The sequence below is a fragment of the Erythranthe guttata genome, chromosome 1 (assembly GCF_056151865.1).
Source record: "Erythranthe guttata isolate IM_541 chromosome 1, IM_541, whole genome shotgun sequence".
Classification (NCBI taxonomy): domain Eukaryota; kingdom Viridiplantae; phylum Streptophyta; class Magnoliopsida; order Lamiales; family Phrymaceae; genus Erythranthe; species Erythranthe guttata.
This window is the reverse complement of record NC_142533.1, coordinates 2,237,705-2,254,814: the sequence shown is the minus strand read 5'-3', so window position 1 is coordinate 2,254,814 and position 17,110 is coordinate 2,237,705. Positions and strand designations below refer to the sequence as shown.

The window sequence follows — 17,110 nt, the reverse complement described above, 5'->3', positions numbered from 1 at the left end:
GGATGGCCTAAATTGCAACAAATGCTCAAAATATTTATTTTTTCAAACTTTTGAATTAGATTCACAACTTCACATGCAAGAAATAATTATGGCCTCCATCATTTTCTTATATTGGCATATCATATTTTTTCATCACTTTTTAATGCCCCTATTTATTGGCACAAAAAAATTATAGGGTTGGGAAAGATCAAAGGATGAATCTTTAATTTATAAAGGAAAGTGGAGTATTATATAATTTTATTTTATTTTGTGCAATTTTATTTATTTGCAACCTAATTGCAACTTTAGGCAAAGATAAGAAATTAAATTCTTGATTGATATATAGTAATATAGAATATTGTTCTCCTTTTTAATCGCATAAGATTCACAAAACTATATATATCTTAGTGTCCCACTAGAAAAATTGCACGTCCAAACTTTGAAATCGTTTTCGGAGTTACTTTATATTTATTGTAGTAGTGAAATCATGTCTTCATGGAACAATTATTTGACTGATTTTAGAATTTTCACTAAATAAATAGTAAATAATACAAAAAATGAAAAATATTAATTTTATTTCTTTTCCCCTCGAGACATGATCTATTGGCAAGAGCCATGGGATTGACTCTTTTTTGGAAAAAAAAATAACTTTAATTTCAACTTTTATTAATGATTTTCACATGCACCTTACCATCTACTATTACTACACTATCACAATTCACAAGCATGTGATTATGCAGATGCTTTTCTTTATTTTTTTATAATTTATCTTTTTTGAATTTTTGGAATTGGAATAATCAAGAAATTGATTAAAAGCTTCATTAATGAATTTGGAATATAAATAGTTGGATATTACGTGCGTGAATTTCTCACTGCAAATTCCCAAACTAAGCAATAAATGAATTATTGGTGGTGCAGTCAACATACAATCACTTGATTATCACGCACAAAATTAAATGTTGACTAATGAAAATTATGACCCTTCACCATCAAGCTTTGAGTGATGCACTTGAATAATCATGGATTAATTAAAGTTACGTTCTTAATTATATTTATTTAAAAAAAAAATCGGGTCAAAGCAATCACGACGAACTTATTTTCTTGAATTATTTAGTACTTAGCCAAATGTCAAGTTACTATAAATTAAATTTACCATTATTGGTGGTGCTGGTGCATATCACTGGTTATAAGAGATGTGTAAAATTTGAAAGTAACAAAATAATTGGCGACGCGATTGACAACACGTAGAGGCACTAATTATCGACTGTACCGAGGACCACCGTAAGAAAATGATGCAGAATAAAACTCGAAAAAGAATAGCCTTTCTGAAAACTAGGTAGCATATTTTTTTGTGTATTTTCCATGTTCATGGAACTCAAATAGTGTACAAGTGGGGAGAGTTATATTCCTCTATTCTCCCTTATAAACCACTTACAATTTACACGTGTAATACTCGACGAATTTAAGTGACCGTGTAGCATCGAACAAATCGGTCCAATTTAATAGAAGCTTCGCGACTGAAATCGAGTGAGACGAAGAATGATATATATGCTGTGGAGCAATGGAACATATTCTGAATTGCTCCAACCACTCAAAATGTATTCACTGATTGATTTAAAGTGACCAAAGTCTAATTCTAAATCCCCACCAATTATTTTCCCATTCTCGCTATTTCGTTTTCCTTCGATTTTGGGGGGAGGAAAAAAAAAATCAAAACACTGCTTCGTAAAATACCATAAGAAATTGCACTAATAAGTAGTCCTAGTACGATTACAGAACTTCTAGAATGTGTCAAACCTACGGAGAAATAAAACAAGGGTCAACATCAGCATTGAAATTTCGATACTCTACGAGAGTCGCTTGTTCACACGAACGACATTGCTAAAACAAAAAGCTGCGCATAAATTAACTTAGCTAATAATATAATCAGATGCCTACAAACACCACAACAACTCGAAATTAACACTAACTCCTAAACCGACACAGTGGAAATTTCCTTTTTTTTTTTTTTTTTCCTACAGAAGTGTACAACATATATATCATCTTTCATCATTTACCTCTTCCTCTGCCGCCTCTACGGTTGTATCTACCCAATTTCCGTCCTTGTTGCTTTCCAGCCACAACAGCTTCAATCTTTTCCTTCGGAGAATGCTGAGCTGTATCTTGTGATAATTCTTCGTATTGCACTCCCAAACTAACCGATTCAATTACAACAGGGACTTCCATGTAAGCTTCGTTCGGAAGCTCAGAGTTGCCTTCAGCATTCATAACATTCACAGGCATTTTTTTCTCAGCCGCTTCTTCAGAAAGACTGAACATCAAAAACGAGTTAATTTGCAAGATTTTTTTTTTTTGTGTAAGAATATGCCGAGTCAATTTCATTACAGGAACATGAGGAACATAGGAAGTAAAGGAGTTGATGTTTCTGATTTGACCTGGCTTGGGATGCTGGGAGACCGTTTGCGCTCTGTTTTTCGCCAGTTTGAGTCAACTCAGTTACCGAAGTTCCATTGGTCTTACTCAAATCTGGACCTGTAGAAGAGAGGTTGAGATTAAGGGGCTACATTTCATTTGCAGTTAAAATATCTCTCTTCCACATACATTGCAAAGTCAGCATACAAAGTGATAACGGTAACGAGGGGAGAATGAAAATAGGCAAAGTTTGTAAATGAATAAATATGTTATTTACTATTTCCAAAATGTCAAATATTTGATGTATAATGGTAGTAACAGGGCAAAGAACAGCGAATACGGAAAAAGGAACAGACAAGACTCTTCAATCAAGTCCCCGGAAAAAAAAAACTACCTACATCCTATGTACAGAACTACAAACAACGTATCAATGCATATGACCAATTCACTATTTTTCTTCTTTTACTCTTTTATATCAAAATGTTTCGGCTATTTCATCCTTTTTGTTTTCTCGCATTGTAATTCACTGAGCTTTCCAGCCTCTTAAGTTCGCGTTCTTGCTTTAACTTAGCCCCTCTCTCTGCATTGTTATTCTCCTTGTTACTCTCCTCACCCCATCTTCCTATATCAGGCAGCCAACAAAAAGCTGCTTGTAGCAACAATAAAAGTCTTTATTAAGTCCAATAGACGCTAATATTTACCCCAGATTTGAATGAATCATATCATAATCGGAAATCACCAAAAAAAAAACATGGATCGGCAATACATGGATATAACAAGAGTCCTGTAGAGCAATACATGGATACAGCAATGGACTTTATTCAAACCACTCATACAGGTCTATACATGGATATAGCAATGGACTTTATTCAAACCACTCATACAGGTCAATAATAGTAATAGATGGGTCATGTACATTTACTTAAGGGAGGTAACCCTGCTATGTACGAAAAGGAATAGGGACGGAAATAAACATATTGATATATGAATTAGCTCAAGGTATTTGATTTACTGATTATCTTTAGCTATACTGAAATCATTAAGACATTAATCCTGTGTTTCCATTCTCTTAAGCGTTACGCAGTGATGTCATGCACGGGTCATATGATAGTTCGTCCATCAGATCTTCATAATGGAGTAAGAGAACAAATATGCATTTTAAATACCCAATTATCCTATTTGTATAACGAAGCAAATGATTATCAATTTAGTTTCCATTATCTCGATAACATATTCAGCTTCATAACTCAACAAAGTATCCCACCAAAAATATAAACCAACAAGGTTAGAAGAAAAACCCGAGTACCATTTTGGTGCTCCTCAGCGTGATTGGAACTGGAAGGTTGCAGGAACTTAGATGCTGCACATTCACCATCCCCATGAACAGCTTCTGAGGCCTTTCAAAAAATTACACATGGTCTTTTAGGATGATTAAGAAGTGCAATGGGGAATTTTTTAATGGAAGATGTATGTCGATCCTATTTCCAGATTCAGTTTTTATAATTCCACATACTTAAGAGACGAATAAACAGCTATAAGAAACTGACTTTGCCAATGTAGTACCTCGCTATTGCAAGAAACAGAAGTAGCTGGCTTAGATTGCCGTGCTTCACGTGACTCACCATCTTGTCTTGACTCCAAAGCTGAAAGGGCAAAGAATGCAAGTCAATGTTCTTTAGATACAAGCATCTAAAACCTATTTCACTAGCTGAACATCTAGACAAGAAAAACAAACCTGCAAGGGCAGGATCGAAGCTCACTCCTGCATCTACCAATGCATTTATTGGTTTAGTGTTCCTATAAGGCTCTGGCTCAGTCATTCTCTCTCCCATATCAAAAACTAGTTCACTGGTTCCTACAGAGTCCAACCTAACTGGTTCAACTGCAAACAAAGCCGGATCAACTTTACTGGATGGAGTGCGCAGCATATCCTCTGTTGCCTTTGAGCGCACTCTTCGTAGTTCTTCCTGGATATTCCATGATCCAGAGGCAAGAGAACTCCGTTTCTGTGAATTGCAATAATAGAGCAATGAGGTGAAAAAGTAGAGTCAGAACAAAGAAAGAAAACACACACAAATACAAAAATTTATACTGTTAGATATTGGTAGATTTTATATAAATATATTTTCCATCATTTCTATGGTAAAAAGAAACACTTGGATACATGCAACAAAACAAATAAAACAGGAACCAGTAAATGAGACATCTGTGTACAAACAAGACAAATGCCGTCGCAACCATGGATAAATAACGTTCCATGAGAAAAAAATCAAATTCTTTGAAAGAACAGACCAAACTTTTGGGCAATGTTAACACACAATTGCATTTTTCTAGAGGTTTGGGAAACTCTTAACATAAAATGGTTGATATTTTGTGAACCAACTTTGTTAAACTAAATTGTGCAATAAGTAAAGATGCATAAGAGATATTAGAATTGTGTAAAGTTAGTTGCAAAACACCCTGAAAAAATGTTAAGAGAGCAGAACAGAAAGGGGAAAGTAGAAGGCCAAATTGACAAACTCTCACAAGAGGTACCATCTTTCTGAAGCAGAAATGAATGAATAACAAGAAACAGTAAGAAATGAACCTTTGATGATGACGAAGCACCGCGGTGAACCGAATGTGATGTTCCTTCATTGAAAAGCTTCATTGTCTTTGTCAAGGGGGTTCTTAACTCAACATTTCTCCCAGGAGATGCCCAAGGTGGTCTTTCCTTCATATAGAATCTGGCCACATCCACAGGAGAACCTGACCCAGTTTCCACCTGCAATGGTAAACCTTATTGTCAGATCAAGATTTATTTCTGAAGCTTAGAGACATTCCTAAACTCAAGAGGAGCCAAAAGAACATATATTATCAAGGTACTATGAGTCTATGATGGAAACAATCCATTTGGATATACTACAAGATGGTGAATATAACAACAAGACAACGACATTAATAGCAAAAACGCAGAAGAATCACTAACAAGGTCAAGCCCAGTCGAGTTAAGGTTACAGGTTCCCCGAGCCAACTTTGTCACTGAGCTTGAACCCACTTTCTTCTCTTGAAACCATTTTTTAGCTTCCTCAACAGCTTTGTTGTATATATCAGCATCTTCTGTTCATAATCAGAGGTCTATTAATAATTGAAAAGTTTCCACAATGGGATGATTGACAGATTTCTTAAAGAGCAATACCAGGATCACCTGTCTTCTCTGGAAGGCCAACAAGTGAACTTTTCTCCCCTGCTTCCATTGACCAGTCCATAACCCGCGAATTAAGAGTTTTAGTCAATCTATCACATTCTTCTCTGATAAATTTTGAAAAAGGAAAGGATAAATGGTGAATAATACGTCTGCTAGAAATAAGCTTTTTCCATAGCACAAGTAATCTAACAAATCTACTAATTTGCACACTGGGTGCAGAACTGCGAATTAATACATGACCCATGAATGTCAATCGAGGTTCATGTACTGCATTGAGTAATCACATATCTGTTCGAGAAGCTTAGATAGTATCACCAAATATCAATTGATCAAAACAGATAGCAGCTCGGACCATCAAATAAATAGCAACAAAATGAATTTACCTGTGCTCAAGAGCACACGCGTCAAGTTTTGAAGAATGATGTACATACCAAAACAATTCTCAGTTCACAATGTAGTATTAGTGACAAATAATAAAAGCAAGTGGTGTTAAATGTTTCACATATTCTGGTCTTTCTTTAACATATGAAGTCAAACAAATGTATGTAATACAAAACATTAATAGAGGCGAGAATCAGATAGTAACATAAGTTCAACTTAGCAACCATCGTTTCTCATCACAAACAAGGTGGTTAAATCCTAGACACAATAAGAACATCAAAGAAGAAAAAAGAAGAAATGATACATATAACAAATGACTCAACAGAAAATTTACCAAGGTACATAAACATCAAAAGTCTGGCTATTACCTTGAAAAAGTCTCATGCATAATAAGCTGCTCAATTATCCGTTTCGTTTCACCCCTCCACACACTTAAATGAGAATCTTGTCCATGTTGCATCATTTCTGATGAATTCACATTTGTCTACATAAGAAAAAGAAAGAATCAAGCTTTGATATCAAAAAAATGGGCCAAAATAGCTCAACAATGGTGAGATAAACCATAAACTAACCAATTTTACATGTTTTTCTATAAATGAAGAAACTAAGTGAAATGAATCTTATTACATTTTCTTACTCCTATAAGGCTGTAGTTAAAAGATTACTTATGCCTTGGTTTCCTGCAGTTAAATCAAACTTTTCATCATCTATATTTTACCACATGACATATCTTGATCTTTGGGTGAAGACTTATTTCAAATTCAAAAGATACTACTACATCTATCATACATCAGAATCGCATTCCCAAACCATAAACAAAAACGAATCATTCCACCGAAATTCGGATTCACAGATGAACTTATTGGCTGGAATACCAAAGCAATGTGTATATAAATATATTGTTGCATGAGAATTTTTCTCCCGGAATAAGGTCTGGAACATTTTATGATTATCTGTATGTTCAGGATTCTTCTTGTCTTAGAATGGACTGATAAATCTACAGCTAGCATGCACAATAAATCGTTTTAAAATGCATGCCAATAAGAACACAAAGCGAATTAAAAGTAGTAAATTCCCTATGGCATTTCAAAATCCTTCTGGTCATGCATAAATAAGTAACAGGTTACCTCGTTTAACGTGTTAACTCCATAATCAAGGGTCTCAAAGTGATTATCGTTGTCAATGTCATCCTCTGCCTCGCAAGAAATGGAGGAAAAAAAAAAACCAAAGAAAAGAAATGCAAATATCTGTCAGCCAAACAATGTGAGCAAAGGAAAAAGATATGTAGAAAAAAGGGCTGAGGAAATTAAAATCACTAAAAGTTGCTACATTTAGTCGGCGCACTAGCATGAACTGACTGTAATAATGTAGAAGGTAACTCTAAAGTCATCGAACTAGAAAATGCAGGGTAACGCCAGTTTCTCTGAATGGTGATTTTGCATATAGAAGTTTCTAAGGAAATATCTACAACCATTACATTAGCCCATACACAAATGCAGTAATGATTAAAGTGTTATGGATTATTGCAAATTATAGCTAGCATCTTCTGCCTGAATTCATCGATTTCAGCTACTTCCCTAATAACTCAAAACAGTACCGCATGTACCAAGAAACTCATATGTTGAGATATATCCAGTAAAATTGCTTTTCCACAAGTGTATGAAATCCTAAAACTGTAAGAAGAAAACCAATCCACTCTTAATGTCTTTTCATCAATTTCCCTTCATTTCAATTTGCAAAGTTCGAATGCTTGAATTACATCTTGAAAGTTGTCCTTTAACCCAGACACACTTACATGATACAGCTACCTATTTGTCTCACAAATCTAGTAAATTTCTAGTGTGTCATTTCATATCCTTCTTCCATTTTCTTTATTCTTAATCAATTTGGCTAATAACTGCATAACTGAAATCAAATATTAGAACCAGATAATCAAATGCTTCGGTATCATATTTTCCCTTTTTATATAGTTATTTCCAAACGCGCTTGCTCTAATTTATATTTCTCTTAACTTCGACCAAGGTTACATCTACTCATGCCAAAAACATGACAACTTCATTATGAACTTAACGGAGTTCCTTCCGAGAAGATACGTGAAGTGGAAACCCGGCAACAATTTTAAACATAATTACGGTGGATGGAAAAATAATTTTTTTTTTTAAAAAGACGAAAAAATAAAGAAAACGCGAACGAGGTGAATGCGTTACCTGAACCGGACTCCTCGTCTTCAGAAGAGGAGGATTCGGACTCAGAGAAGATGGACGATAGAATTTTCCCGGCGCCGGAAGCGAGAGCGCGGGCGGACGGAACAACGATACCGGTGAACCAATTAGGGCTATTTGGTGGCGGAGGACGTGAAGGCTGGGTTGGAGGGCGGTCGTATGGGGTGGCGGCCAGCCGCTCCTTCCGGCGATTCGTCACAATTTTTCCGCCGGCGCCGGATCGGAAAGTTGACATTTGGGGGAAAATTTGGGGAATTTGAAATGTGCAACTGATTATCTCTCTATCAGGTGTTTCTAATGTTTAGCCCAAACCTCGTTTAAGATTATTAATTGAAGTCTGTCTTTATGTTCATTTAATCAAAGAATAATAAAGAAATTTAAAAAAGAAGGCAAGAATTTATTTTAATATATAAAATTATATTTTAATAATTTATTTATTTTATAAATATTATTACTAAATTAAATTGTATTCTTCTAATTAATTTATTTTATATAAAAATGAAGATAGTAACTATCCATAGGGAGATCTTGTTGACCAACGCGAAATAACCGAAAAGAAAATTTCGGAAAAAATGAAATTTCTACCTGAAAATTGTGATTATCGTCGTCGATTTAGTTTATCGTCGCTTCCCAATTGATAAAATTAGAAGAAAAAAAAACGTCATAATTTGTGAGATTTAAAATGAGAGAATTTGTTAAGTTATATGAGTTCCTGGAATTACATAAATATAAGTAATTATTTAAGCAAAAATAGATGAAAAAAGGATAAATATCGAAGAATGAAAATTACATAATTAATTAAAGATATTTTCTTTCCAATTTATTTATCTCTCCAAAGTTCTAATAAAGCATTAGTTGCAACCTTTTCTAAATTTTACTCTAATTACTCTTAATTACTTGATAAATATTTAATAAGAATGAGTATTCAGTCACTTATTTTATTTTATAGTATATATTATGGTATATACGGAGTAATTTAAATTATGGTATTTGTCTTTTCATATTTGGTAATCTTCCAAAGACATATATATGAAAAAATAAAAAGTATAATAAATTAGTACCACTACTTGTGAAACTAAATTAAATAATAGGGTAAATTCCACTTTACCCCCTTGTACTCTGGCCAAGAACCACTTTACACCCTCGTACTCTTAATTTCGTAGATTTACCCCCTTGTACTTGTACAATTTTCCAATACAACCCTCTTCGTTAACTTTTTTCGATTTTGACTCTGACGCCATTTGGTCAAGAGTCAAAATATTGACGTAAATATTGAATTTTTTCGATTTTGACTCCCGAGATTAGAAAAGAGAAAGTTTCACACATTCATATAGTTTTTTCGTTGCACTGGGTGGAATCGATCAATTTTTGGGTCTTAATTTTTACTAAGTTAGGGGTTCAATTTGGGGATATCTTGGAAGGGGAAGTGGTGCCAGAAGAAGAAATGACAATATTGACGAAGGAGAAACGACGCGTTATAGACAGTGGCAATTTTGTAATTTACAGAGTTGACCAAATGGCGTTAGAGTCAAAATTGACAAAAATTGAAGGAAAGTGTTGTATTGGGAAATTGTACAAGTACAAGGGGGTAAATCGATAAAATTGAGAGTACGAGGGGGTAAAGTGACTCTCAGGCAGAGTACGAGGGGGTAAAGTGGAATTTACCCTAAATAATATATGTGAATATGAAAAGACAAAAAAGCCCTCCACCCACCGTGAAATTTTCAACAGCTTTATAAAAACCAGACCCCCCATTGTCTCTCGAGTTTACTTTTCCATTCCCCAGGCGCTCTCTCTCTCTCTCTCTCTCTAAGAACAATTTAATTGTCCAGGTTCAGCTCTTTCTCTCTCTATGCACAATACTTACACAATACATACAAGCACACCCACATAGTAGCTCCTGATTTTTTTTTTAATTTTTTTTTTCTGGTCGTATCGAAAATTGGTCGGTTGACTTTTGTGTTACAGTGAATTGGATTGTTTGATTCTTCCGTGATTATCTAGCCCTATGATTATGATGTGATATATATATATATATATGTATGTATATATGTATATATATATATACATTTTTTTTTTATTTGGCTGATTGATTTGATGCCGCTTTGAACTATGTGGAGCTTTTTGAGTGAGAATCTATTCAGCTTGTGTTGAGATTGTTTAATTTTTTTTTAATGTGAATTAATGAGAAAAGAGCTTCATTTAATCTGTAATAATTGTTTGTTTTTACTGTAAAATAAATAATGCCCGAAGGAGAATTCATTTATTGTGTTGTTCAGTAAAGGAATTGAAGGTATAAATGTGTTTATATGAATGGGGGTTTGCATATGATTTGAGGGGAAGGGATCTTCTTATGTTTTGTGTTCCTGGCAATATAAATCTCTTGGCAACCATCCAAAGCTTGTCGAATTTCGGAAAAAAAAAACGAGTAGATTTTGAAACATGGTCATGAGGTTTATTTAATTTTTGCACTTATTGTTATTAATTTATCGATTACTCGTTGGGAATGGAGGTATTTACCATGAGGTTTCGTTGGTTTTTATAACGGATGAGATAGTGGCGTAACTATTTGTATGTAACGGAGACATGCTTTTGATATTTTTTGTGCATGGGCAGTGCTCTCGATTTTCTGAATTCTTGATTTATTTGGGTGGTACGTGTCGATGTTGGGGGACTAGTCGACAAACAAATTCAAAAGTGTAATTTTGAGTGGGAGTAATAAAGGCGAACTGTTCTAATTACTCCTTTCTTCTATGCATTATACGGGGTCATTAAATACATGTATAATGCATCGCCCTCTTTTTTTTTTCCGGTTAAAACCTGCATGTGTTTGTCTATTATTCCACGAGGGCTAATTCTGATTTACGAAACTTCCATTTTCAGTTACTATATATGAAACTTATGGTGGAAGAGAGCTCTATAGAAGAATCACAGTTGTATACCAACTGGAATGATGTCATATGCCCCATATGCCTAGACCACCCCCACAATGCAGTTCTTCTCCAATGCTCGTCTTACTCCAAAGGGTGCCGCTCCTTCGTGTGCGATACGGACCATCTCCACTCCAACTGCCTGGTCCGTTTCAAACAGGCGAACGGTATGCCACCTGGCCCACAAGCCCCGATTTCCTCCGATAATCCAAAGCTTGTAGAAGATTCGGGATCCGACACCAAACCCTTTTGCCCCCTCTGCAGAGGAGAAGTCACGGGTTGGATTGTGGCCGAAAAGGCCCGCGAGAATTTAGATATCAAGAAACGTTCTTGTGATGAGGAAAAATGCCGATTTTCCGGCACGTTTATCGAGCTTCAAAAGCATGCAAAATTAGAGCACCCGCAATCATGCCCTTCGAAAATCGACCCCGCCCGCCAGCTGGACTGGGAGAATTTCCAGCAGTCGTCGGAGATAATCGATGTTCTGAGCACCATCCATTCGGAGGTGCCACGTGGAGTGGTTTTGGGTGATTACGTGATTGAGTATGGGGATGATTATTCGGAGGATGATTTCGAGAACTTTCGTGGGGAGGGTGGGAACTGGTGGACTTCTTGCATGCTATATCAGGTGTTTGATAATTTTAGGGCGTCCAGGAATAGGAGGAGATCGAGGGTGGCCGATTCTAGAAGAGGGAACAGGCGTTTGAGTTTCGATGCTTCGAATTCGGACGAGGGTTCTGTTTCGTCTGTGGAGTACGCAGATTATAGACTTGACGAGGTGGAAGATGAGTTTGCTAGTGCGAGGAGATTATCTAGAGGAAGAGCTGCCCAACAAAGGTGAGCAAATGCTTATGTGTACAAGCACCCCCACCCCCCCACCCCCCCGACCTATGTATGTATGTACGTATGAGAGTTACCGAAAGAAGGGATACTATAGAATTTACTGCCTTATGATATGTGTGGTTTTACGAGCAATGAATAGCATGTCCTGTTTTCTTGAATGTTCATACATGGTTGGTTTTATTGGTTTAAGTCCAACTAAATGCTGAATTGATTTTTACGAGGTCATAGATTTGGGGGTGATGCTATCTGAATTTTTGGGTGGGATACTCAAATTCGACTATCTATTCAATGATTTAATTACTTCTATTTAGAACTTGTTATAAGGGGTAATTTTTCTTTTGGTTTTCTCCGAAACCGGCAACTTCTTACAGTTTATGCTACGTTGGTGCGTGTTTTTTTTGTCACAGCTCTCGTAGGCGCCGCTCCCGTTTTTATGACAACTAGGTAAGCAGTGTTCAATTTACTATTACATGAATTTGTCAATATCGAAAACTTTTTTGGATCGTTTGTACAAATTACGTTAGTAACCTCATCTTAAATTGCGCTACAGAATAGAGTTCATTATAGCTGTGGAATGGAAAAGGAAAGCTTATTACAACATCTTGGTTCAGTCGAAAGTGGACACAAGTCGATGTTGGCACTGTTAAATGACATGTAAAAATACTTGGATTGCCCTTCGTTTTTCGGTCACTTTTTTTTTTCCTTCGTTTCGGAGGATTATTTCGTATTTGGAATTTAATGTGCAATAATTATTTGTTCAATGTTTTCTTGTTAATATTTTGTTGACAAACTTAGCTTAAGCTTATTCGATGATCAAATCGAATTCAACAATTGATAGGATCTAGTCTTCTGCCTGTTCTGATAATGTATCGTAGCCAAATTTATTTATTTATTATTTGGCTTCATCATAGACCATTAATATTTTGCCAGTTTTATTTTTTGTGATGCACACTTATATATAGATGAATGCATGTGTTACACACATCTATATTCTATACGTATATGTGTGGTTGTATGTAAAGATGTGGATGTTGATGCATCAGTTGCGTGTAAAGAACATAAGCCCTTTTCCTTTTTTGATAAATGACACAAAAAATGCGACATCCCTCGCCCCCCAGGACCCACCCCCATCCAGTATTCGATTCTAGGATATTGCACCAGCTTATCAATTATGAAAAAATAAATAAAAAATTGAAGGAACTAATTTTCACTTCCAAAAAAATCGTACATCTTTTCGATATGCTAATCCCGATTCAACCTGTTCGATTTCCGGCTAGTGTACATGACATAAAAAGAACAGGTCTTGCTCAATGAATTATTCATTTCACATGTATATCTAATCAGCATGTTTAGGAAAACATACTGATTTCCATCGAAAAATAACTCATTTAACAAAAAAATACGAAGGAAAAAAAAAACATTTTCGTAATTTTGACGTATTAAACTCGCAATAAAAAAAATGACAAAATTTGAAACAGGTAAAATTTGAAACAGATAAAATTTGATAGTCATGACATAGAAAACCAGTCTATAGGTTGAGCAGTTCAAAAGCCGGGAGATACAAAAACATTGTACTAATACAGCACAACTTCCAAATACATTTGAAGTTCATCAGAAGAACAAAAAAAAAACACGAAAAATTGGGACTAATACGGAATGTTTTTAGGAAGATTGCGAATGACGTTACTCTTCATACCCATTTTAGAGCGCATGATGTCAACACCTGACCTGTTCATCGCCTTCATTACTTTCATCCTTACTACATGTTCTCTTGACTGCACAGTTGCTAGTCCCATGGTCTTGTACCTGCATATATGAATCGAACATTATTTTTCACAACTTCCAATGCAATCAAAGATTTGAATCCAATCCCACGACTTCCCACATCCCAAAAACAATGCATATGCGAGGGGTCGTTTTTTCTGACTGTGAAGAAAGTACTAGAATATTCTTCTAAATGACATATATCAATATATAACTGTGTGTGTGTGTGTGAAATAGAAAGAGTTTTATTGACATACCTTGCAGCTAATGCGTTAGTTAAGGCACTATTTGCAGGAGTGGGGCGAGGTTTCTGGCGATAGTATCTCAAATATTCCCTCGATCCAAGCATTTTGGTCAATACTGCACCATCATCTTCTCTTCTGGTTATAATTAGTTCCGAGCCACCACTACCAAGTTCAATACCATTCTGGATGTCATCAGCTGCAACGAGTTGCTTCCCATTCACATCCGCATAACTAATTCGAAAAATAAATAAATATAACAGGTTAGATATGTCGGGGAGAAAAATGGAATAACTAATCCTTTTCGCCTGAAAGAAAAAGCAAAAATGAAAAACCTGCTGCTGTAGTCATAAAAATCTTCTAGCTCAGCTTCCTCATCTTCACTTCCATCACCATAGTGTACTTTGCAGTGACTTTTTGCCTCCATGTGCTTTCGAACTGCCTCCAGACTGTTGAAAGGATGAGTTCTCTCGTTGCAGTACAAACACATGAAATCCCTTTTAACCTGATGAAACACAATATAATCATAGCGTATCAAATGTTTGGTTTCCAAGTTTGAAGCCCATGATAAAAGACTGGCTCAAAATTTAATCAAGCACAGTTAGTCCAATCTGAACCCCTATTAATTACAAAATCCTATGAAGGACATCACCCGATACAAGCACTTATTCTAGATATAAGATAATATTACGTTATCATGGACAATGTGCAATCCTATCCAAAGCAATCAATCTTATCAATCTTATTACGAGGCCTTAGTATAAACAAAAAGTGATTACCTTGAGGCTGAGATAAGTAAGAAGACCTTTAGGATCCTTCAGATACTCGATATCAGGAATAAAGAATCCATGGTACTTGTGCATGTGCACCATACAGCTCTCTAAAGTACCATGCTCCATATCACACATAAAGCAGCAAGATGGATCCAAATCTTCAAAATTGTCCTCGTCATCTTCATCCATGTCAGCATCAGAAGAATTCTTATTCAGATTAAGCTTTCTCAAAGCATCACCGTTTTCACTGATCAAGTCTTCTTCAGGATCAACCTCTTCCCATTCACTGTCTTCGGAGTCTTCGTCTTCTTCGACCATGTGTTTGGGAGGCTGTTTTGCCACACGGCGAAGAGGTTTGATTATTGTGCTCCCTTCGTCTTTGCCACCTGTCGCTTCGGAGACTGTTATCAAGTGAGATTTAGACTGTAGGTGCTGTGCGTGGGCTTTAGAGCTTCTGTAACCCTTGCCACAAAAGCCACAGCTATACATCATGGGAGTTACGTTTAAATTCCCTCTCTCTTCTGCAATGGCAGATTGTCTGGCTATGAAGAGTGTTTCAGTCACTCCAGGAACACCTGCAACCTGTTCGATAAACACGACATGTAAAATGCAAGATTAAATAGAGGAACTACAACAATAGACATGATCATATATTTAAATAATGAAAGAATCTGAAACAGCAACAACACTCTCTAATACGACAAAGGAAAACTCCAAACTCCAATCTATGAAGATGCATCGAAAAAGTCGTTCAAATCAAACCTAATAACAAGTGTTCAATATATTAACAAGTTTACAGCATGGAAGGATTCCGACATCAAAACAGGGAGAAAGAAAAAGAGAAAACGAACTGTGCATATATTCTGTAATTAGTTAATTAGTCTGGCTACCCACAGCAATCCAATCCTCCTACAAGAGGGTAGGATGAACTAGAGGGTGCACCCGATAAACAAACTTATATAGGAGTCCTCGACAAAACCGGTGAACTCTATTCATCCTCATAATTCTTGGCCACAAATATTATATATTTGTAGAAGTCATTACAGGCTTTAGGTGTAGCAGAAGGTCCATGTGTTTAATCTCATAAGCCCTTTTATTTAATGTTAATCACTGATTCCATGTCTGGTTAGAAACATGTCAAAGAGATTGCAATATTCGTTGCGAGAAAAACTCAATGGCAAGAATCGTCTATCAAGCAAGAATACTCCAAACAGAAATAAAACTACAGTCAGCTAGTCTGGGCATAGTCTCGTAAATAACAAGTCTAACACTCCTCCATTAGAATTCATCTTTCATACTCAAAATGATTCGGGCACTTGACCCATTCGAAAAAAATTTAATCAAAATCAAAGAGCTCAATTCGCATTCAGTTCTTATATCCCGAGAGTTTGTCAACTTCGCTAACCACTTCCAAATCCATGATACCAATTCACACAGAGAAATCAGTTCCTCGAATCACAAAACCGTAATCCAAAGTAACATTCAACTATTTTCAAACAACAAATAAGGGAACTAACATATCGGGTGTCCTTGTATCAAAACCTAAATATATCAAAAACTGAAAAAATTTAAAAAAAAATTAAAAATCCATTTTCGTCACATACTCCGGAAAATACGAAGAAATAACAACAGCCGACCAACAAACAATTATAAATAAATCAGGAAAGTAAGAGAAAAAAAGGGGGAAAACCTTGCGTTTGAGATTGTAACGGTGCCATTCGGATTTGTAATGGAGTTTCTGATCAACATCATCCAGAAATTCAGTGTTGCACGCGTTGCACGTCAATCCAGGCATTTCTCTCTCCTCTCCTTTTTCTCTCTCTCTCTCTCTCTAGGTTTCGATTACCGACGGAAAATGCTTACAAATGAAGATTGTGAGGGTTCGCCGCTTTGATTGTGCTCTGTAAAATATCTATTTATATATATATGGCTACTTTATATATAGAGCGGTCATGTAAAACGGTGTCGTATCGTCTTGCGCAAGCGCGATCGTCTGCAAGTGTGCCAGTAGTGTAATTTCGATTAATTAACGGCCGACATACAGGAATTATAATATTTTCATTTTAACCCCTTATCTTTCAAGTTATTAGCTTTTTGGGACAATTTGTTTTATACTACACTCGATGAACTTTATCGTAATATATTATACTATATGGTGTATAATTTATTATAGATCTATACATGTATATGTGAGGATTTTGGGCTCAGGCATGAATTATTTTTGATTGAGCTCAATTCCAATTTAATCCTAATTGTAACACGGCAGTGGATTCAACTCACACTCAAGAAAGTCCAGCTCGAGTGATCTTGACCGCCCATTCTTTCTTCACTAATCTTGACCGTTAATCCATTAGTTTAAAAGATTGTCTCAACACCA

At 35.8% G+C, this 17,110-nt stretch overlaps 3 protein-coding genes across 10 annotated transcripts; 1 reads left to right on the top strand and 2 right to left on the bottom strand.

Moving 5' to 3' along the window:
- Positions 1-1,701: 1,701 nt before the first annotated feature.
- On the bottom strand, positions 1,702-8,532 carry LOC105975342 (protein KAKU4). 7 transcript variants are annotated; one of them, XM_013000528.2, is made up of 11 exons: positions 8,167-8,532; positions 7,087-7,151; positions 6,328-6,443; positions 5,570-5,682; positions 5,360-5,490; positions 4,979-5,155; positions 4,127-4,397; positions 3,955-4,034; positions 3,698-3,788; positions 2,415-2,511; positions 1,702-2,290 (listed from the first exon to the last, which is right to left on the bottom strand). In XM_013000528.2, exons 1-11 carry the CDS (start codon positions 8,414-8,416, stop codon positions 2,029-2,031), a joined length of 1,653 nt encoding a protein of 550 aa, XP_012855982.2. In that variant the 5' UTR covers positions 8,417-8,532; the 3' UTR covers positions 1,702-2,028. The 7 variants fall into 7 exon arrangements, with proteins under 7 accessions (XP_012855982.2, XP_012855984.2, XP_012855983.2 ...); XM_013000530.2 differs by having other exon boundaries at positions 5,579-5,682; positions 8,167-8,515; XM_013000529.2 differs by having other exon boundaries at positions 5,360-5,487; positions 8,167-8,512.
- A 1,375-nt stretch (positions 8,533-9,907) lies between these two features.
- Positions 9,908-12,873, top strand: LOC105975365 (E3 ubiquitin-protein ligase, putative (DUF1644)). 2 transcript variants are annotated; one of them, XM_013000560.2, is made up of 4 exons: positions 9,908-10,013; positions 11,065-11,948; positions 12,362-12,398; positions 12,510-12,873. In XM_013000560.2, exons 2-3 carry the CDS (start codon positions 11,074-11,076, stop codon positions 12,396-12,398), a joined length of 912 nt encoding a protein of 303 aa, XP_012856014.1. In that variant the 5' UTR covers positions 9,908-10,013; positions 11,065-11,073; the 3' UTR covers positions 12,510-12,873. The 2 variants fall into 2 exon arrangements, with proteins under 2 accessions (XP_012856014.1, XP_012856013.1); XM_013000559.2 differs by having other exon boundaries at positions 12,505-12,873.
- A 549-nt stretch (positions 12,874-13,422) lies between these two features.
- On the bottom strand, positions 13,423-16,771 carry LOC105975341 (Zinc finger protein 622). The gene is made up of 5 exons (XM_013000527.2): positions 16,424-16,771; positions 14,740-15,315; positions 14,296-14,465; positions 13,976-14,194; positions 13,423-13,760 (listed from the first exon to the last, which is right to left on the bottom strand). Exons 1-5 carry the CDS (start codon positions 16,526-16,528, stop codon positions 13,601-13,603), a joined length of 1,230 nt encoding a protein of 409 aa, XP_012855981.2. The 5' UTR covers positions 16,529-16,771; the 3' UTR covers positions 13,423-13,600.
- Positions 16,772-17,110: the final 339 nt, after the last annotated feature.